A 21902-nucleotide genomic window follows, 5' to 3' on the forward strand; every position below is an offset into this window, starting at 1 on the left:
AGGAAAATAAAACAAGAAAACCTGAGAAGTGCAAAAAAGAAAAGAAAACGCAGAAAACATGAAAAAAGGTGAGAAAACCGAGAAGAAGAAAAAGCTGAAGAAAAAAACACCGGTAAAAACCTGGAATAAAACGAAGAAAAACAGTAAAAAATAGAAGAAACAAAAAGAAAAGGACACCGATAAGTGCCACACGTGTGGGCGTTAGGGGTTTGCCCACACATTTTGTGTGGTGTATAAGAGGAACAGCCCACACACCTACGTGTGGGCAAAACAAGTAATGACCAACACCTCTTTTTTTTCCTCCCGATCCCTCTCACACGCGTACATGTGGGCGAAATAGATAACGCCCACACGCCCCGTACGTCAGGCCTCGTACCTGGTGGCCCCGCACGCCCCGCGTACAGTCACCGCGCGTCCCGCAGTTGCCATGGTCCAGACCCTCGTCCATGTTCGTTTAACTGCAGTTGCCATGTCGCTGAACTTCGGTTGCCATGTCGGACAACTACAGTTGCCATGGTTGCTCAACTGCAGTTGCCATGTATGGTCTGGTCTACTGCAGTTGCCATAATTTCAAAACTTTAGGAGTTGCCACCCACTAACACTAGGCAGTTGCCATGTAACACTAAAAAAGGCATGGCAAAAAAACATGTTCGGGTAAAAGAGAGAGTTGCCATGTGCTCACAAGCACACTAGGGCAGTTGCCATGTAAAATGAAAGAGTTGCCATATGCTTACATGCACGCTAGGTCAGTTGTCATGTACCATGCAAAAACACATGGCAACTCGGGTAAAAGAGAGTTGCCATCTGCTTACATGCACGCTAGGTCAGTTGTCATGTACCATGCAAAAACACATGGCAACTCGGGTAAAAGAGAGTTGCCATCTGCTTACAAGCAAAGCTAGGGCAGTTGCCATGTACCCTGCAAAAACACATGGCAACTGCCAGCTTTGGGTGTGGGCGAGGAGACGGGCGTGTGGGCAAAATGATAAACGCCCACACACCAGCCCCCTCTGCGTGCGTGAAACTGGTGTGTGGGCGAATTGCTAAACGCCCACACACCAGCCCCCCGTATGGTGAAAAAGAACGTGTGGGCGACCAGATGAATGCCCACACACCAGCTTAGTCCTACGTGGCACACAAAAACTGCTAGAACGCACCAAGATTCGTGCAGAATTGGTTGGACGAAGATCCATGCGTGTGGGCGAGTTGCCAGACGCCCACACGTGTGGGTGTTAGACTTTTCGAAAGAAAATAGAAAGAAAAAAACAGAGAAGAAAAGCGCTAGCAGCAAACGAGCGAAAGCCTCGATCGCTAAGAACGGGCCGGCCCAATACTGTAGGCGGGACAGAAGGTACTCCTGCTATAAGCGAGATATAGGGCTCGCCTTGCTCGATTCCAGTGATGCGCATCTGACGGATCGGGATACGTTCGTATCTCTTGCAATCTGGCAACTGTTCGCCATTTAATTTTTCCTCTCCCCACTTCCCCCAAAAAAATCTAAATATCTGTGCGTTAATTTTGCTACAAAAAATCTTGTACCCTAATTGAAAATGAAAATCGTTCTCAAAAAAAATTTGAAAACGAAAATCTGAAACTAGCGAAATTCACATTGCACGATGATCACATCCCCCATGGCCATCTTCCTAAGTAACTTCAGGCATGGAAAGCAAGCATGAAGTTCGCACCCCCGATGTCAACACCTTACAACGCACTCCAATTCCACTCTCCCTCCTTCCAAAAGGTCTCATAAACTGCTGTATTTCCGCCCGTGTTCCTTCTCCCTTGTTTCCATCTTCCTTTGTATGCAGCCTTCATGCATGCATGACTGACTGTCTAGCTAGCCCGAGCAGTAGAGCTAGTGCATGACGTGATGGCTCCAACCTCCCTGCAGAGGCCGAGGAAGCCGAGGTGCCCCTCCCACGCCATGCTCTCGCTCTCCCCTGCCCTCCTCTCCCTCCTCCTCCTCGTCCCCTTCCTCTACCTCCTCATCCACCGTTCCGCGTGCTCCCCGCCCTTCAGCAACCTCACGACCGCCAGGCGCTCATCCTCGAGCGTCAGCGGCTTCGCCGGAGACCTTCGCGACATCGAGTTCTCGTGGAACCACCTGCCCTTCATGTCGTCGAAGCCGCCCTCCGCCAAGCTCAAGATCGCCGTGTTCTCGCGGAAGTGGCCCGTGGCCACGGCCCCCGGCGGCATGGAGCGGCACGCGCACACGCTGCACACGGCGCTCGCCGCGCGGGGCCACCGCGTCCACGTGTTCACCTCGCCTCCGCCGCATACCGAGGCCGCGCCCTCGCCCTCCGCCGATGGGCCTCAGCTGCATTTCCTTGACGGCACCCCCGGCCAGTGGCGGTGCGACGAGGCGTGGAAGCTGTACGAGGCCGAGGGCGACAACGATCCATTCGACGTCATCCACTCCGAGAGCGTGGCGGTGTTCCACCGGTACGCGCGCGGCGTGCCCAACCTGGTCGTGTCGTGGCACGGAATCTCCCTGGAGGCGCTGCACTCGGGTATCTACCAGGACCTCGCCCGCGGCGAGGATGAGCCCATGTCGCCGGCGTTCAACCAGAGCCTGTCGCAGTCGGTGCACCGGGTGCTGTCCGAGGTGCGCTTCTTCCGGAGCTACGCGCACCAGGTGGCCATCAGCGACTCCACCGGGGAGATGCTCCGCGACGTGTACCAGATCCCCGGCCGCCGCGTGCACGTAATCCTGAACGGCGTGGACGAGGCGCAGTTCACTCCGGACACGGAGCTCGGCCGCGCCTTCAGGGAAGAGATCGGGCTCCCCAAGAGCGCCGACCTCGTGCTCGGCGTGTCCGGGAGGCTCGTCAAGGACAAGGGCCACCCACTGCTCTACGAGGCCTTCTCCAAGCTCGCCCTCCGCCACCCGAATGTGTACCTCCTCGTTGCCGGCAAGGGGCCGTGGGAGTCGAGGTACATGGACCTGGGACGCAACGCCAAGGTGCTTGGCGCGGTGCCGCCCGGGAAGCTCAGGGCGTTCTACAACGCGCTGGACGTGTTCGTGGACCCGACGCTGCGGCCGCAGGGCCTGGACCTGACGCTCATGGAGGCGATGCAATGCGGCAAGCCGGTGGTGGCCACGCGGTTCCCGAGCATCAAGGGAAGCATCGTGGTGGACGAGGAGTTCGGCCACATGTTCGCGCCCAACGTGGAGTCGCTGCTGGAGAGTCTGGAGGCTGTGGTGCAGGATGGCGCCCGGCGCGCCGCGGAGCGCGGCCGGGCGTGCAGGGAGTACGCCAGGTCCATGTTCGCGGCCACCAAGATGGCACTAGCGTACGAGAGGCTCTTCCTTTGTGTCAAGAACGAGACCTTCTGTGCGTACCCTTCTGAGTTTGATTAGTTTTCTCAGCAGCATGTGCACTTGCTTAGTGATTTATGGCACACTAATAATCATAAATACAGTATGTTATTTTTTCTTTTTCTCTCTCCTGCTTCCCACATGAACTGCCAGCTATGGATATTAATCGGGTCTAAATTGTTTTAGGGAATGAGCGACACCTTATTCATAGCATAACAACTTTAGGTTGCTTGTAATGGGTAGTATCATAGATAACTAATACTACATTCCTAATGCATAGTATCATATATCGGTATCATAGATAACTTTAACTATTGTCATGCATGACACATACTAGTAGTATAATATTTATTATTATACGGTATCATGATGATACTCTCATTACGACCAGCCTTATACAAAGTTTCAACTAAAAAAATTATACAAAGTTTTCCGAATACATTTGAAGGTACATCATAAAAGCTAAAAGAGTTCGAAAAAATCACACATCCTATCATTTGGAGATACGTCATAAAAGCTAGAAAGATGCAAATTTGTGACCCTCGGGGTACCCTCGGACCCATCTTAGTTCAACCAAATGAACTGAATTTTCTGAAGTTATGTGGCTTCTGAAATTTTAGTTCACTTTTTTTCTTGAGGGAAAGCCTCATGGCACTTTATTTAAACTGTGGCAGAGTTACATTTAAGAGTATATGTGCTAATAAAAACCTGTCATCTACCCAATCATATCTAGTTTTACAATCATAACAAAACCTAGCTAGATAATGTGTCAATCCATTTGCTTCCCTTGGACAATGCTTGAAAAAAGTGGAAACAATCTGCAAGTATTGCTGCATTAGGGCTCCAAATGTCGGTCCTCCCATTGCACGCTTCAACCAGCTCGACAGTCGGACCACAATAACCTTAGTGCAGCTCACTTAAGTAATTAGCTTCAGATCCTAAAGCAACTTCGGCGTCCCTGCAACAGCTTCACCCCAAGAATTCGAAAGAACTGCGGCTAAGGCACCACCGCACCAGTGCCATTTACAAAACAAAAGACATCTGCATCTACTAAACCTCTAAGCTTCCTGGGAAAGAAGTCATGTGGTTGATCGAGGCTGTGATGGGCCCATGAGGCCACCCTGTCAAACAGTGTATATATGTTGTTTGATAGCTGGTTTGGGCTGCCTCCCTTACCGCTTTAGCGAACTAGCCACGGTAAAGAAAAAAAAAGTCCTCCAGGAAAAAGCCACTGCACAAAGTCTCCCCCAGCCTCAGTTCCTAAGATTTTTTCCTTCCTAATATGTGAATCATGGAAATATGTTTAAACCTAATTGATGGAAATATGCTTCCTGATGATGCATGGAGATATGCTTTCCAATTTTTTTCCTTCCTTATACGTGTGCTTGTGATTGCAATGCCCTAAGTTTAATCGTAGACTTCTCTTAAACCGAAGCGAAGCAGTACAACTGGAAACATGTATGCTGAAGCGTGAGTCAGTACAACTGGAAACATGTATGCTGAAGCGTGAGTAGCACGGAAAGTGGCATAGCTTTTTCGGGTTGACGAATGTGTTTAAGCAAGCAGAAGAAGTCTCGGAATTGACAACTACTTCCTCCGTTTCATTTCACTATGGATTACATACGAAGCAAAATGAGTAAATCTACACTCTAAAATGCATCTACATACATCCGTATGTGGTTCATAGTGGAATCTCTCCAATGACTTATATTTAGGAACGGAGGGAGTATATCGTTCGTCCTACGCCATCCGCTTCAGACACACTAGCTATTTGAGACGACTTTTGACTGAGCTGCAGGCACGTTCAATTCTGGGCAAACAAGTATGTGGCTCGTTGCTATATTTTCCTGAAAACATATCCGACATTAATAGTTAAAGAGATTGATATGTTATTTCACCTGGCGGCATGTTTCCCATGAATCACATAACATCCTTTTAGTCTGCATATAACTTCAGACACACATATCAATACATGATTCACATGTGTAAGGCGCAGACTAAATGGGAGAAACGCAAAAAACAAAAAAGTGATGCACAAAGTAAAAAAGAAATGGAGGGAGTACCATATACAAACTGGTCACACGACAGGAACTCCAAGGCACATCAACATGCGGCATTTGGCATCCAAACACGATTGACTCATCTTACAAAACTTCAATTCCGTCATCTCGACAAATCACAAACAACATGATATGACAAATCACAAAAGGCTTGGGCTACGGCTGCAGTCGCGGTATAGTTCTCTTCCTGACGAGAACAGCAGATGTACATGGCTACTCACATACTGCTCGTCGTCTTTTGAGCACTACATTTAACAAATTACAGTGGGACAAAGGAATCAGCACACATAAAAAAATGGCACACTGCTATGAGAACTGAATCAGAAATATTTTTATACAGCAGAAATACTGGGTGGAGGTGATGGCGACGCCTCTGTTGAAGGTGGTTTATCTTGTGTCTCTGGTTCCTTGGTAGAAGGTGCATCATTTGTAGAATCACTGGGAGTAACAGCAAGTGCATCAGTGCCACTGGAATCAGCTGCTGGAGCAGGAGCTGGAGCTGGAGCATCAGCAGCGTCAGGACTGCTACTTGTTGGGTCTGGAACCGGAGCTTCTGTAGCTTCCGCAGTACCAGGGGCTGCAGTAGCTTCGGCATTGCTGGTAGCTGCTGTAGCCTCCACATTGTCAGGAGCTGTTGTAGCCTCCGATGGCTTTACCTCATCGGTGCTTTGTGCCGGAGCAGGAGGGGCTTGAGCCATGGGGGCACCTTGAGCCACGGGAGTACCTTGGGCCATTGGGGTGCTGTGATTCATGGGAGTACCTTGAGCCATTGGGGTGCCTTGATTCATGGGAGCACCTGCAGTTGGGGTCTGTGCGGCATTAGGAAGCCCAGGTTTTGCAGCAGCCTTTTTAATAATAATGGGAGGTGCAGATAGAGGCGGCATTCCAGGCGGAAGTATTTCAATTGGTGGTTTTTTCTCAGTTTCTCCCAAACTAGTGAGCTTCGGGTCCTCAAGAGAAGCCAAGAATGCTGCTGCAGCATCGGTTTTTACGGTTGGCGTGTGATCCAGCTCCTTTTGTAGCATCTTGTTCCATGTTATGACTGAGCTCCTTAACGATGGACGACCATGGGCCTAGAGAGAGGAAGATCCTTGTAAGAACTTGAAAATCATACTCATTGTAAATCACTCGGCAAAGTGAAAAAGGCAACGTCATCTTTAGGGGAACCAGCAGCAGCACAATGCATTGAAATCATTTATTATAGACAACCGTAATGCTTAGCTATCTCACGAGCAATGACGTCACTAGCAATCATACAAGTTCTTTGCAATGTATTTGCACGAATTATATAAACCAAACCTCCGGCCACAATGATCTGTAATATTATAATATTTTGGAGGACGAACCAGTTCTTCATAATAGATGGACTGATCTCATGCTAGGTGAAACTTGAAACTGCAAGGAGGTGCATCAACTCCATTCTTTTTAATCATTTAGTCATGCATTCTGAATATACAGAAATCAATTGAGGAGAATAGGGTATCAAGGGAAGGAGAGGAAGAACAAGTCATATAGGCAGAGCAGAAAACACTTGCATCTGAGGCAGGGTGTTGGTGGTGCTTTTAAGTCTTCTAGGGACTATGGGTAGGAGTGTGTTCTGATATTTGAAGCAATTAATCGAGGAGTAGCAGATAATAAGGGCATTATCGGTACGGCTCCCGAACTGAGATTCTGGATGGTAGCCGAAGGGGCCAAGCCAAACACATCTGGCTCCTGAAAAGGAGATCCATGGAGCAGGCAAGAGCTGGGGCAGAAAAACAACTAGAACGGAGGAGCGGCCTCTCCGTAAATCCTCACAGGGCAAAACAAATCTGTCCAGAGGAGATGGGTCAACTTACCTGCAGATGCCATAAGCCATCTCCAACCCCATATACCGGTTTATTTGATATATCATTTCTAACCTTTTCTAGCCCCCGTACATTGAACTTATAGACGACGGTGAGCACAAGAGCTGCCTATTCCTACCGGCACGAGTTCATGCGGCGACGAGCAGTACCAGTAACTATCGGCGACAGCCTTCTGCACCGCGTATACCCACCTACTCTGTTCCTCGCATCGAGGCATCACACCACCAAACCCCTACTCATATGACGCCCCCAAAAAACTGATCCATGTTGCTGCGCTGCTCTTCTAATGTCTTCCCTTTGCAAGATCCATGGAGATGAACTGAATGTGTGCCCAGATCCAATTTTGTGTCGCATCATGTGCCAGGATGCACTACATTGCGTGTGTGTGATTCCTTGTGTATTGAACGAATGTAATTCATGCAATTTTGATCTCTGTTGTGGACTGTAAGCAACCACTTGATGTTAAACTGAAGCAAATCAGGCTTGATCATTGAAAATTGTTGGCTCTTCTGTACGTGTATGCCTAGACAAATTACTAACAGCGTGTCTGGCATAATTGGGAAGGTGAATGGGAGTTTAGAAGGAATCGTATTGAGATTACACATGGTGTGTCAGGGTTTTTTCCAAACCATTGTTTGGTATCTAACAGAAATTACGTGTGGGAGGGAGAACTTCATCCCCTTTTTGGGTTAGTAGGAATTGATGAGGATTAGATAAGGGACGATAACATAAGTTGTGATGAAGGGCCAAGATGAATCACTAAAACAATTTCCACCCCCTCCCCTGTTGTTTAAACTGTGGGAGTTGCATTCTCAACTCCAATACCTAATCCCTCCTCAATTACCATTCCCTCTAACCATACCTAGATTTAAAGCCTGTACCCTTCAATTTCCATCCTTAACTCTAACTACCCCCAACCAAACATGTTGTAACAGTATATGGACTAGATATTGTTGCACATTCCAACCAGGCATACCTGAAAGCTTGTTGACAGTAAAAAGTGTGTATACACAAGAAGCATTATGTAGTGCAATCACAGTGCAAAGTATACCATGTTCACTGAGGTATGAGGGACGCTATATTTTGTCCATTAAAATGCACAAGGAATCGAATAACTTAAGAAAATTAAAAAGATAGCCAGCAATTGCGTGCCCTTTTAGTCCCAGGTGTTGGAACCAAGGGTATTATGGTCTATTTATTCCAAAACCACCATTTCAATGTTTTTGGAGCCAACTAGTAGCTGAATGCTTTTACCAGATAGATTCAGATCCTCGGTGGATCAAGAGGAGAGAGCTGCAAAAACAATGATCTGGATACCTACCAAATAGGCCATACGCATGACCAACTTATTTTCTTAGCCATTGGATCTAACGATTATGGATGGCTAAGATGATTGGTTGACACCAGTGCTCTTCGAATGGAATTCAATATAAAACTTACTTGAGCATGTAAAACGGCCTCAGCCAGCATTCCTGTGTCTTGCCATGCTTTCTCCATGAGGGCATTATCACCCAGAACTGCAGCTGCAAATGCTGCTTCACGTCCATGGCCAGCTGTAATCAAATTGGCCACTAAACCCTGAAAAAGTGCAACAGTATTAGTAATTGCTCCGAAGAAGCTCTAACATGTGCAAATCATCATAAACGAAACATAATGCGTCAACAGACAAGAAACAGCAGGTTTTAGCATGCATGTATGAACAAGGTGTCTTGCCATATTCCAGAAACAATTGCCAATAGTAGGCATGTGGTCTATGGTGTACTCCATAATCATGGCATTTCATAACTGTCATTATGGATGGCAATCACCATTATGGCCGAGAACCGAATTCTAACAGTAAAATATTATTAGGTCAAAGTAACATACCGATAGTCTAGTAAGTTCCCCATGGTTTGCAAGACGTAGTGCCAGACCTCGTAAGGTTTGCCCATGCAGAGCTCCCTTTACAGAAGCTGCCGCAGCTAATCTCTTCAGAACTTCACGAGCAATTTCAGCCTGGCCGGTGGCATCTGCGGCATCAATAAGGTCAAAAAACTCCTTGACAAATTTCACTATTCCCTGCACGGCATCTGCAAGACTTTCTTGCTTAGCCTGCTTAGCTACTGCTAAATTGAGAATCTGCGTAACATCAGTAGCAGTAGTTTCTTGTCCCACGTCTCGGCTATTGCTCATTGTCAGTAGACATGCAAGTGCTCTTTTCAAGTCCTTGCTTTGCATTGCAAGATCGAATTCCAACCTGAGAAATATCAGCACAAATTTAAACTCATGAAAATAGTGAGGATTTATCTATCAATATCAACAGATATCCTTGACTCAAAACATGATAATACAGTTAAATAATGAGAAACACATGAATATGATGCGATGCTATAATGATATCTGACGATAGAACAATCAAAGCGGCAAGAATTCTCGCCTCTTGGATATTCCAGGTAAATGAAGTGCTTCAGTAGCATAGCCCATTCCAAGCATAAATTGAGCAAGGTCATCATGGTGCTCTCGGCCAAGTCTAGTAGCCCTGCATGATTGGTTTTAAGTTGTCATTCCTACCGCTTGCATAAGTAGACAAAATACAACGCTCTAAAGCATAAACACATACCATTTGACAGCACTAACTGGATCTCCATATGCTGCAAGGCACCGACATCTAATACCGGGATGGCTGAGAGACAAGGCATGTGCACACATATACCTTATAGGAATATTGTAAGTGTCAGAATTGCATCAAAATCGGCATCTCAGAAATAACCAGAACAAATAAAAATTAAGAACTTAGGCTTATTTGAGTGAATTTTATTTCCATTTCCACCAGCACTCTCTTGTGCATAAAGGATCAAGGAACTGCTCTTGATGTCCTTTCAATATGTATTACCTGTCAACGAGCCACAGAACTCCGTCTCTGACACCAACCAGGACAAGTGGCCCAATAGGTCTTTTCTGCTCAGGAGGAAAGCGAGTTACTGCAACCGATACCCCTCCTCCAGCAACAGCCACTTCAGAATATCTTCTATCATCCAATTCTTTCAGGAATACTGAATCATCCCCATTTAATTTGGATTGCTTCGGCACTATAAACGGTGGTATCGACGGAGCATGCTGAAAGGAGGCTAAACGAACAACCTGGAAAATTACAGAGTATAGGCTGTAATCAACAATATCACATAATACTAGCTAGTATATGTAAAAAGGAGCATGGAGACGAAAGCTGTACAGGTAAAGAGAAGTCGTGTATAACACAGTGACGAACATCAAAATGACATAGATAACAAAACTGGCTACTATTAACCCTGGCTTCTAATAACATTTAGGGTGTGTTTGGGAGGCCGAATGGTCTCAGATATTCCCTACCCAGCCCACTGTTTGCTGTTTGGTAGGGTGTATGGGCTCTCCTCAGCCATGCCCATCTCATGCAAAAGAGGGCCTCGGCCATGCTCGCTTGCAAACAGGTGATGGGAGGGTTCACTCCATTGAACCCCCCAGAAAAATCTCCCTGCAACCCACCCATGCCCTCCCCAACCCATCATGCACGACGAGGGCTACCCACCCGAATTGAACCCCCCTTGACCTAGCCGCCACTCTCTCAACCCTTTGCGACGAAGGAAACCACAGCCGCCGGAGCCCCTTCACTGCCTCGCATCACTTCCTAGATCCCAGCGTCGGCGCCGCCGCCACGCCCATCCCCACCACCGCCCTGTTCGCCGGAGTTCCTCACCTCACCTCCCCGCGCAGTCTCCTCTGCTTTGAGCTCTTGCCTACTCCAGCGACTAACCACCACGTAGTGCACCTCCTCCTCCTTCTCATCTTCTCCGCCGCAACCGAGCACCGTGGGTAGCCGTCCAAATTGAACCGCCGCCGTCCAAGTCAAGCCACTCCCTGTTCTTCGCCAGCGCCGCAGTCCTCCACCCTACGCCGCCCACAGGTGTGGCGAGGCCGCGACCCGACTGGTTTTGTCGGTGTCGGGAGGCCCTTGGAGCAAGTAGAAGCGTGGCTCACGCGCATAGTGCTACCGCCGGCAGCCAAGAACTGAATAACTAACATGTCAAACTACTTCAGCCGATAGTAACTCCTGGTTGGTTAGCAGGCTTTCTATTCCCAATTTGTGATTATAGAAATTGATAATCAAGAATCTGAATATTTATACTTTTAGAATCTGAATGTGTATATTTTGATATATATATATCAGGGATTTTCGAAACCTCCGTACAAAGAGCACTGTAATACAAGTTGCTGGTTACTGTTCTGTACATATGGTTCCTGTACACCGTGCATCTAGTTTGTTTCAAGAGAATGCAAATGCTTTTGTGATGACCCACGTATGAAACACTCCTTTGAATATGCAATTTTTGTTACTAATTAGTTTTTCTAGAGAAAGCAAGTGCTCTTGTTACCATTTAACCATTGATAAAACAAGTAGGGGAACTCACTACCAGGTATAGAAGAAATCTTCATTCAATTGTGCACGCAAATTTTATTCATTGTGTTTCCTAAAATAGAGTCAAAAAGGATTACTAGCAGCATTCAACATACACAAATACGCACCTGCAACATAGGAGGTCTTAATGATATTTTTTCACTTGCAGTGACCTGGGGACCTTCGACTGTGATAAGAGCCAAATCTCCATGGTCTGCAACTGCTCGACCCTGAGCTTCTCTTGCTTTCATTTCTTCTTTCCTCTTTTTTGTCTCAATATCAATGGCAGCAACTCCAGCATCAACAAAGACGCACCTGCAAAATATTGTTCAAAAGTTCAAGAGATAGAAAGAAGTCCCATGTTCTACCAAAGCTTTTTTTCCGAGAGCCAGGAGTGCTGTCAAAGCATGAAAACATCATTTGCTGGCAAAAATCTACCTAGACCACAAATCCATTTTACCCACAACAAAAATTCAAAATAATAGCACTTTAAAATTAAAAATTAAACAGAACTACTTCCTCTGTCCCAATATACTTGTCCTGGTTTTAGTTCAATTGAACTAAAACCATGACAAGTATTTCGGGACGGAGGGAGTAATATATAAGTAGCTGCCTTCTCAATATCCTAGCACTGCCACTTTCTAAGCCATTGGATGTAAATTATATTACAATACAACTTCATGACTGTAAAATGGTCTTCAAAATTTATTGGGCAACATGACGTAAATCACGCAAAGAGTCATAAGCTTCCTACGGCACTTTTTCTATTTACCATATTGCATCGCACACCAAGTGTAGCATTATTAGAAGACAATCAAGAGTTTCAAACAGACTCAGCAGCATAAATTGGGCACACATGATAACGAAAATATTGGGGGCACTAAATGAATTATTCGGACTATACACAAAAGGGTTAACTTACTCGATGGTTGTTGGTGTAGCCACAAACAACTGTCTACGATGCCAAACAGCACCAGTAGCAGAAGGAATTGAAACATCCCCAAGATACCTAAACTGAGGTCGCAGGGAAGAAATTACAATGTACTGCTGATAAGCAAATGCACAATATTCAACAGTTTGGTCCCACACAGTCCATTCAGGTTGTGCAAGTAAGCCGCTTACGGGCTGATAGGTCTCCCAGCTGCACCAACCAAATGTAGTTAAGTAGGCAGTTTTGGGGTAACACAAACATTAGCTGCAAATATCATGGGTATAGTAAAGAAAAAAGTTAGCTAAGTTAATACAAGTAATAATACGTAGCATAGGATCATTCCACATTCGCCAATAAATGAACTTTCTGGATATGCAGAAAGCATGAAATACCTAGGTGCATACATACCTGTATAACTGGAAATTTTGGGGCGGCCCTTCTCTGGAGGAAAATGGGTCATCCGAAGCAAAAGATGATCCACTTCCTCCGAAGCCTGATAGGGGCATTGATTGAACAGTTGATATAGCAGTGGCCGTCAAAGGACTGATTCTACGAGATGTTCGGTATGTAACACCAAGCAGAGCACCACCATGCAAGCCAACGACCTGCAAGAACAGAACCATAAATCTCTTGAAACAATATAACACTAAGAGTAACACACTAAACTAAACCTCTTTGGAATGCAGGATTCAAAATTTCTAAGAAACAGGGATAAGAATTGATATGCCATGTCTTGATGACCCTACAGGAAACGAAAACTGCAGACATGGCCCTCTCGATGCTCAACAGGATTTTTGCAGGAATTCCAAGAGAGAGAAGGTGCATCCAGGAATGAAGGGAAAATTCAATTAGGTCAAACCTCTCGCTAGGAATCTATAGAACTGGGGCGCAGGAAAGCAATCCATAGGACTTTGTCAGTCTTATGATCTAAATGGCCTCTAATGGAAAAATTCCTATAGATTGAAATCCCACAAAAGTGCTATAAAAATTTCTCTCACAAGGAGCCCAAAAGAACCATCAGAAAGTTAAGATTCGTTTAACTGGTCAACCAAGGATATGAGGTGGAAGCAAGAACACGCTGTTGCGATGAAGCTCCGGCGACACACGCCGAACCAGCCCTCCGGCGACACGAACACCGGACGGAAGAGACGAACTCGAGCACACGAGTATTTACGGCGACATACGCCTCGGCGACATACGCCTCGTCGACGAACAGCTTCTCTTTACTCAAACTGGGCACATAACAAACACCAACATACATGGGAGACTACACACGCCTGGAGACTAACTCCGGCTACTACTCCTCACGGTGAACGCACACACGCACCTCTGGCTACACCTTAAATAGGAGACGCATACACATGCCACTAACCTGTGCACGCACGACCCGGCCTCACAACCAGCCACTATCCTCGTGGATGCATGCAAACAAACTACCTATATCCACGTCCAAAGCCACGCAACACCTGCTGGAATCTCTCCATTATCCACTTGACTAGGACTCCTAGCAACCTAATTGATTGCGCCAAACTACATGCACGGCTAACAGACTTGCGCGTCTAGCTCGCTCCGGCCGCGCGCACTAATACAACTGACTTTGAACGAATCAAGTCACAATTATTCTGACACACGCAACCATGCGAACATCTAAATTAGCATTGCATATCACGTTATGTTTCAGCAACGATGTATGCAAGACAGTTACAACACGGTATTAAAGCACAGGCATTTCCTGAACAATGGCAACGCCAACAGATTTTTAAAATAAGTAATCAGTATAATTAACCAAGCACGATATAATCAGAAATAAATTTCACATTGTAATTTGTATGGTAAAGAGTAACATTAAATGAACTAAAAACATTTCGGCCCAGAAAAGAGAAAATGAACCTTTTCATATCAAATAATTACAAAATTATAGCTCTATTACGCCCAAAAAAAACATTACTGCATCATGTCAAAATGTGGCCAAATATTTGTTTCGACAATGTTTGAATGTAACTAAGCTACTCAGGATGGAAATTTTCCAGCATGCATCAGACATTTTACGATGGTTTTCTATAAGTGACGCCGATGATCTTTGCATTTCCATCAAGAAACAACCACAAAAGTAAACAGATATAATCACTGTCTTCCCATCAAACTGGTGTATTGAAAGAAAAAGAAAGATTCTCCATAGTTCATAAAGAATATATCATAAATGACAATTACCTACCGGTTCACTACGGCCGTCAATGGATCTCTGCAGAACATGAGCTGTTCCATCATCTAACAAAATGCGAACTTGTACTGTGGCTGAAGAAGCAGCACTAGCAGCTGCAGCTGCTGCTTGAGCTGCTGCTGCAGCTGCTTCTTTTGCCTTTTTAGAGGAACCACCTTTCACAATAAGTGGCATCCTTGGAGCCAATGCACTCTCGACCAAAGCATATCTGTCGCGACAGCTGTCCCATGCAAAAAGTTTTCCCGTGCCTGAATCAACAACTGACCAATCACTAGCTTTGTACACAACGAATGAAGGAATGTCTGGCCATACAACTGCAACATACCTGCATATAAGTAAATACTTTGTTTTAGAAATTTATTTGAAATCACAAGATATATCTACAGAGCAACTAACTATAGCTTACACAAGCACCACAAAACATTAGGACATGGCAAAACAGAATAGACATTGCAAACATTGACTTCTAAATTTTCACAGATTGCAACAAATAACTCACAGCACATAACGGGCGAAATAACTACCATCTAACACTAAACCTCTCGCACAGTGTATAATGCAACAGTATCCAGAATAAAGACTAGAAAGTATTCAGCTAGGGGGCATGTGTACTGCAGCCAACAAGAGATTCATGAAATAGAAAAACCGAGTGTGTAGTTGTCTCTATCTTTTGTAGTAGTCAAGTGCTAGGTGATAAGATGGCAGAAATACTTACTTTCCAGAACTGCTAGCTGAAAGAATTGAATATGAATCATGAGGAGCGGGTGTGCTGATATGCTTCTTGCTTTGCTTAACTATCAGCTGATCTATAGATTCACTCCTTGATCTTCCTGCTTCAGATGCACTTCCAAGGGACGGGTTTGCTGTGTTTGACAATTGGAAATTCAGCAACTTAAGTTCTCTTTCAACAATGTAAACAGCAGAGTGTTCCTTGCTTTCTGTCAGTGCTGGTAGAGGAGCAACAGCCGGTAGTGCTCTTGGATCGAACTCACTTAAAATAATACCGATGTTTGTTCCAGTAGCAACAAGATGTGGTTGCAAGGGATGTGCCACCATGCAGTAAACCTAGAGTAGTCACAAATTTCAGACTATATTAGCATGTTTGACAACATGTACCATGGTGGCTTATCTTTAAATGGAACCAGCATTCCCTCAGCGACATGGAGTACCGTAAACCAGATTAATTTATTTTTGGCATTTTGTAGATTCAAGTTATCTTTTGCTGATGCATCATAATTCTCTTTCCATTTTTAAGTCCAGAACGATGTGGAATACGGCCTTTGCAAACTGCATCATCCACAGGTCACTCGGGGCATACATTTAACACTTAAACATAATTAATGGATAAAGAACGCTAACAACATGAGTACATGACAGGTGATTGTTGTGAGCTTTACACTCTGGCTGTGTGTCGCATTTTTAGTTACAACGCACATGCCTAGCTCTGTAGCACTACAGTAACCAAAGCAGGGAGAACATGAAAAAGAAACAAATATTTACACAATATTGTACTGTCATCAGATAAAAGTCAGAAAAGACAATAGCTTGACCTGAAATGACAAAATAACATTTTTTGTTAAAGGAATCAGTCCAGAAGCATACCCTCAGTTTCTTATGCTGTGCAAGGGCTTGTGGAGGAACAAGCGAGGACAATTCGCAGAGTGGTCTTGTTAAAGCAGAATAAGTCGGATGTTCTATGGCCCTGTAGCAATACAGAATGCAAAATTATGCATGTGTTTTTTTTCTTTTGTCATCAATACAGAATATCTACAATCTGATTTTCATTCCAAACAGAAAAAAAAACATACCAAATATGGGAGTCCTTGACACAAGTCAGAATATCAAGGTTTGGTGCACGAGGGTGGCACCAAGATGCAACACTATGGCAGGCAAGTTTAGGTACTGGTTTAATGCGCCTTATTTCCTGCACAACAAATATGCTACTCTATAATATATCTTTATAGAATACTAACAAAACATACAGTTACATGGAAATATTGAATGTGCATACCTTGAATGTAACGGTATCCCATATGGCTAAAGTTTTATCAGCCCCTATTGTAATGAGCTGTGGAGCACTTCCCATTACCCTTGAAAGTTCAACCGCAACCACCCCTCCATCGTGAGCCTTCAAAAAGATACCCATAAAAAAGAAGCCAGTATTAAACAACCCAGATGCTAAACTGCTTACTAATGTTATTTACTCTTAAGAGTTAATCTTGTCATATACCAAACAGATGCATGGAAGAACAAGAAGTCAATTTGAGTTTGGAAAAATGTATTAGGATAATCCTTGTGTCCTGTAGTAACAGACTAGCAGCCCTTTTAGGATATTTTGGTCTTGGGTGACTTAGTAGTTAAGGAAGATGAGAGTGAGCTGTAATAGCTAGCTGTAGTTTCCAGGGTACACAGCTAGGCTGTGAACTGTGTAAGTTGGCTACTGTAGCACCTCCCCTACAGCCTATATAAGAAGCAGGCACCCGATATGTAAAATGTAAGCTTGTGGCAATTGAGATATCTAATAAAGCTCCCCACTAGTAGTAGCTCTGTGTGTGTGAAGCACATCTCTTTAGAGAGAGTCCAGGGTGAGAGCTAGAGAAGCTAGTGATTCTAACATTTACATGGTTTACATAAATATTCTGCATTTTGGGAAAACAGAAATAAATAAATAAATGTTTAAAAATGATACCTTCAAACTAATCTTAGGTACAAGTTCCCGAGAGTCATGGATATGATCAGCGCTCCATAATACCAGCAGGCCATCACTACCACCAGAAACTAAATGTACCTGAAGCCACACATTGTTATTGATTAGTAAATACTCCCTCCGTCCCAAAATTCTTGTCTTAGATTCGTCTAAATACGAATGTATCAAGTCATGTTTTAGCATTAGATACATCCGTATCTAGACGAATCTAAGACAAGAATTTTGGGACGGAGGGAGTATACAATAGTACCTTACCGGTCAACAGTACCATGCGAAAAATGAAAATGCTGCAGAAACTAACAACAATGAACTAGCAGATAAGTACAACAAACGACACATGGCATATGAACATAATAGTCAACAGGGGTAAATCACAGTTTGATGACCAAACAGATGAGACCAAAGCCTACAACAAAACAGACTATGTGAAAATTTACCTCGCCAGCTGCAGACATGAATGTCATTAAGCAAGATATTGCTCCTTTATGTCCACCAGTATACCTTCTCACAAGCTGCAAAGACCAAACTGCTAGGTTTAAAATGCAGTTACAGAGAAACAGAGGGGGCAGGTATAAGATGTGTAACCTTCCATGTCATCATTGAGAGAACTCTAATCACACCATCGGATGCCCCGAATGCAACAAGAGGGGCATCACTAGAAGATGACCTGGAGAGGAACTCCATACTGCAAAAGCACAATCATGCTCTTAGTCAACATCTAGCACTAGTCTAAAGTTTGAAAGTACTTGCTGTTCAGTAGATGTATGTTGAATTAGGTTTTCAAGATGGGTAGATAACATAAGCCAAGCTGTTTGTAGTTCTTAATCCTGTACAGAACTTGGCAGTGATCGATTCATTTTCTTATGTATATGATATAAATAAGTAAATATACCATGAAATGCAGCAGCACCAATAGAAAAACATAAGGTTGATGAATGATGAATGTAGCATTTCAGCTCGGTTCAAGTCCAGGTTCCAGTTACAGAATAATGCTAAAATGTCGGAACCAATACCAAATGGAAATGTATTTGTTAATATCAACAAAACACATGTAATTAGGATTTAAGAACAAATATGATGTTGTGAAAACTAAGAATACAATGCCCGCCTATAATGATAAATTATTATTACTTCCAGTAAACATTGAGGATCCAGGGATACTCAGCTGCCAGAAATGGATCCAACCAGTATAGCCTGTAAACTTTGATGCAGGACAAGTGTCACACATCTAAAATAAGGTTTTCCTATTTTATGCCTTACATTACCAACCCAAAATATTATTAAAGAAAACTTAAATCTGGCAATCACATCTGATTTAGGTCCATGTAAACACCATGAATAAATGAAAAGAACTACATATAGATATAATGATGTATACTCTGCAAAGTAATCATACCATAAAAGTGACTTGTTGTCAAGCTCTTGCTTAGGAACATCGCGGCCACGCATAGTCACTAAGTCCAAAAATATTGCTTTGTTCTCACAACAAATAACAACAAAATGTCTTCCTCTTGTAGATGGTGCAGGTGCACTGAAAGCGGACGATTGTTGATTAACTGCAGTTGGAGCCTCGCTAGCAGCAGAGCAATTGCGCCAATGTTGCCAAAAGCGTACATCGTCATCATAAAAAGAAACCTGCTTTACACTTGAAGTATAACAGTTGTCCCATAGGATGTCAGGTAAAAGATACCATGTGAAAGGGCCATGCGGAAATAAAAAAACTTTCAAATCAATACCTTCCGCCTCGAATTGCCTCAGTGGGCTTTCCTTTAGAATCTGCGCAGATTTTGACAAAGGCCAGATTAAGCGAAAAGTTTATATCTCATATAGTATGCTAATTTGCATGCCCACCTTGAAAAGAGAGAATACAAAAAAAACCTGTTCAAGAATTCGGCCGATTAACCAGTTAACTTGCCGATTAATCCCTACTGGTAGGGTCATCGAGTAGCCGATAAACTGATAAATCGTCCGATTAATTGATTAACTGGCCGATTAACTTGCCAATTAGCCTATTAATCCCCTACTCCCCAGCCAACCGAGCAGCTACCGGTCAACGATTTCCTCAACAATGCAAAAATATAAAGCAAACAACCAAAAACCAAAGTTCTAAATAGCAGGGTACCACTAAATGGTATTGATGTATGTCTCATAAAGTTAGAAAATAGGGGGCCATGGCCCCGCTATAGCTGTTTGGGCAGGGTGCCACTATTTGGCATACCCACTATTTAAAATTATGCCAAAAACCATGTATAGCGATGGTTGAGGCGAATGTTGTGAAGCCAGAAAACAGCCTATTGTCATGAAAACTAAATTACAACTAGCTTCGACACGGATTAGAACCTAGCCTGCAGTTGAGTTCGGACTGAGGAATGTTTTCCAAGTAAGTTCGCAAATTACTTTCAAAATTATACTAGAGATGTTGGTAACATATAAACAATGATACAAACTTTGGTTCTCAAACTATCCACTTGGGGCACAACTTTGCTCTTGAACTATATAGCCACCGAGCAGGCACCTGAAGGCCTGAACTTTGAATTTCAACTCTCTTCCTTACCGTTGACTATTGTCATGAACGTTGAATTTTTTTTTGCACCCTATGACTGGACAGTGACTTAGCCGTACTGTCAGTTGGTCCACATGTAGCACCACATAAGCGGTGGGACGTAAGCTAGCGAAAATTCAGAGTTCAGGGACTGGTTCCGTCAGTTTTGTAGTTTGAGGACGCTACTGTGCTGTGTCTCACACATGCCCACCAGACTTGCATCCTTGGAGCAGCAGCCATAGGATTTGGTCTCCTTTTTGCTCTGTTTCTGTTTGCTTTGGCTTTCTTTCCTTTGTACATAGTTTCTAGATTTGTCTAGCCTAGATCTCATTTTGTTTTATTTATTTGATTTTTCGCCGGTTTTACTTGTACTACGCCTTATCGGCGTTCTCCTTCTAATACAACATGCGTATTCAAGAAAGAAAATGAGCTTCGTATGATAGTTCAAGGACAAAAATATGTATTGGCTCTAAAATAGTAAATCTAAAGTCTCTCAAACCCCTCAGTGCAACAATTATCGTTGCTGTTACTTTTTAAGGATGAATGTGTGAGAATAAATGGTATTACATGAAACTAATCCAATAACTAAACTAGTTCCACACATGCATCATGGCTTCTGGCAATCAGTTAAACACAAATTTGAACAATTTAAGTGACAGTGCATTGTGATTCAACAAACGAGAAAACCAGCAAATCTAGCATTACCACTCTAACAGCGCATAACGATCCTATGTCATTCCTAACAAGCTGCTGCAACCAGAATTACTGCAAAGCATACCAGTTTCTCCCTCGGCGAGCTTCTCAAGCTTCACACCAACCAGCCTTCGTTCATCGATGCCACCCGCCTTCAGCTCATAGATCACCTAGCCAACAATTCCAAAGCAAGTAGAGATCAATTCGATCGCAAACAGAGCTTGCTAAGCTGGTTTAGCACGCCGAGAAGAAATGGGGACGAAAAGTATAAGAGGGCCCAATTCGAGCTGGTACCTGGCGGTGCTCCCAGTCCCAGACCGAGACGCGGTCATTGGCGTCGGCGGTGACGAGCCAGGGGTGAGTGGGGTGGAGCTGGATCTTCACCACCTTGTCGCTCGTCGGCCGGAACGCCCTGAGGCGGAGCATCTCGCCGTGGCCACAGCGTGCGGCGGCGGCGACGTAGCGGGCCGGGGGTGGGTGCGCGAGAGATCTAGAGATCCGGGGGAAGATCAGAGGCGATGTGCAGTGTTGTGGTAGCTCGCGGGGGTTGGGAGGACGGGGAGATCTGAGTTGCGACTTGGGACTTGAACGACGGCCGACGGGAGAGAAGAGACACGGAGGGAGTAAGGGGGGCTTGCTCCCCTTTCGATGGCCTTTTACCTGCTTTAATTGTTTGTTTGGGCTTTCTAAATAGCATTTGATAGGAAATTCTGAAGCCCCAAACATTTCTACTTCTAGATAGTTGCAACCCTACATATTTCTCTACTATTCGAAAAATATATTTTTCACTACCATGCAATCATACCGCAATTTTTTTAATCTACTCATGCAACCATGTCCATTAGCAAGTCAGGCAGCCAGTTCAGATTTACTTGTTTGCATTAGTTTTTGTGTCATCATGATGGACGCTTGAAGCATACTTATGCAGTTCATGTTTCACACTTTTATTGGAAAATGTCTATATTGTTATCAATTCTATACACTTTGGAATACTTTTTATCAATTCTTATTGGTGTAGCATATTAATCAAGTGTTGAATCCTATTTTTGCTATTTTGGGGATTTCAGGATCACGATGCAAAGATTTATAAAAAAATCAAACAAACATAGGTGAGGAGTTTTTGTGCCAAAAGAATACCGAGGGGCCAAGGCCCAACCTGGGGCTCACAGGG

The 21902-nt window shown here is 44.2% G+C and overlaps 2 protein-coding genes across 2 annotated transcripts; one reads left to right on the top strand and one right to left on the bottom strand.

The window, feature by feature from the left end:
* Positions 1 to 1798: 1798 nt before the first annotated feature.
* LOC123074591 (D-inositol 3-phosphate glycosyltransferase 2-like) lies at positions 1799 to 3437 on the top strand. The gene has a single exon (XM_044497391.1). It carries the CDS (start codon positions 1871 to 1873, stop codon positions 3359 to 3361), a length of 1491 nt encoding a protein of 496 aa, XP_044353326.1. The 5' UTR covers positions 1799 to 1870; the 3' UTR covers positions 3362 to 3437.
* A 1998-nt stretch (positions 3438 to 5435) lies between these two features.
* Positions 5436 to 21386, bottom strand: LOC123078690 (uncharacterized). The gene is made up of 21 exons (XM_044501278.1): positions 21026 to 21386; positions 20817 to 20901; positions 19233 to 19272; positions 18893 to 19141; positions 18082 to 18181; positions 17934 to 18008; positions 17479 to 17577; positions 16801 to 16917; positions 16598 to 16713; positions 16392 to 16491; positions 15505 to 15854; positions 14784 to 15114; positions 12977 to 13173; positions 12560 to 12778; positions 11766 to 11952; positions 10099 to 10346; positions 9826 to 9918; positions 9643 to 9744; positions 9093 to 9462; positions 8667 to 8804; positions 5436 to 6452 (listed from the first exon to the last, which is right to left on the bottom strand). The coding sequence occupies exons 1-21, from the start codon at positions 21155 to 21157 to the stop codon at positions 5712 to 5714; spliced, it is 4089 nt and encodes a 1362-aa protein (XP_044357213.1). The 5' UTR covers positions 21158 to 21386; the 3' UTR covers positions 5436 to 5711.
* Positions 21387 to 21902: the final 516 nt, after the last annotated feature.

This window comes from Triticum aestivum, chromosome 3D (assembly GCF_018294505.1).
Source record: "Triticum aestivum cultivar Chinese Spring chromosome 3D, IWGSC CS RefSeq v2.1, whole genome shotgun sequence".
Taxonomy (NCBI): domain Eukaryota; kingdom Viridiplantae; phylum Streptophyta; class Magnoliopsida; order Poales; family Poaceae; genus Triticum; species Triticum aestivum.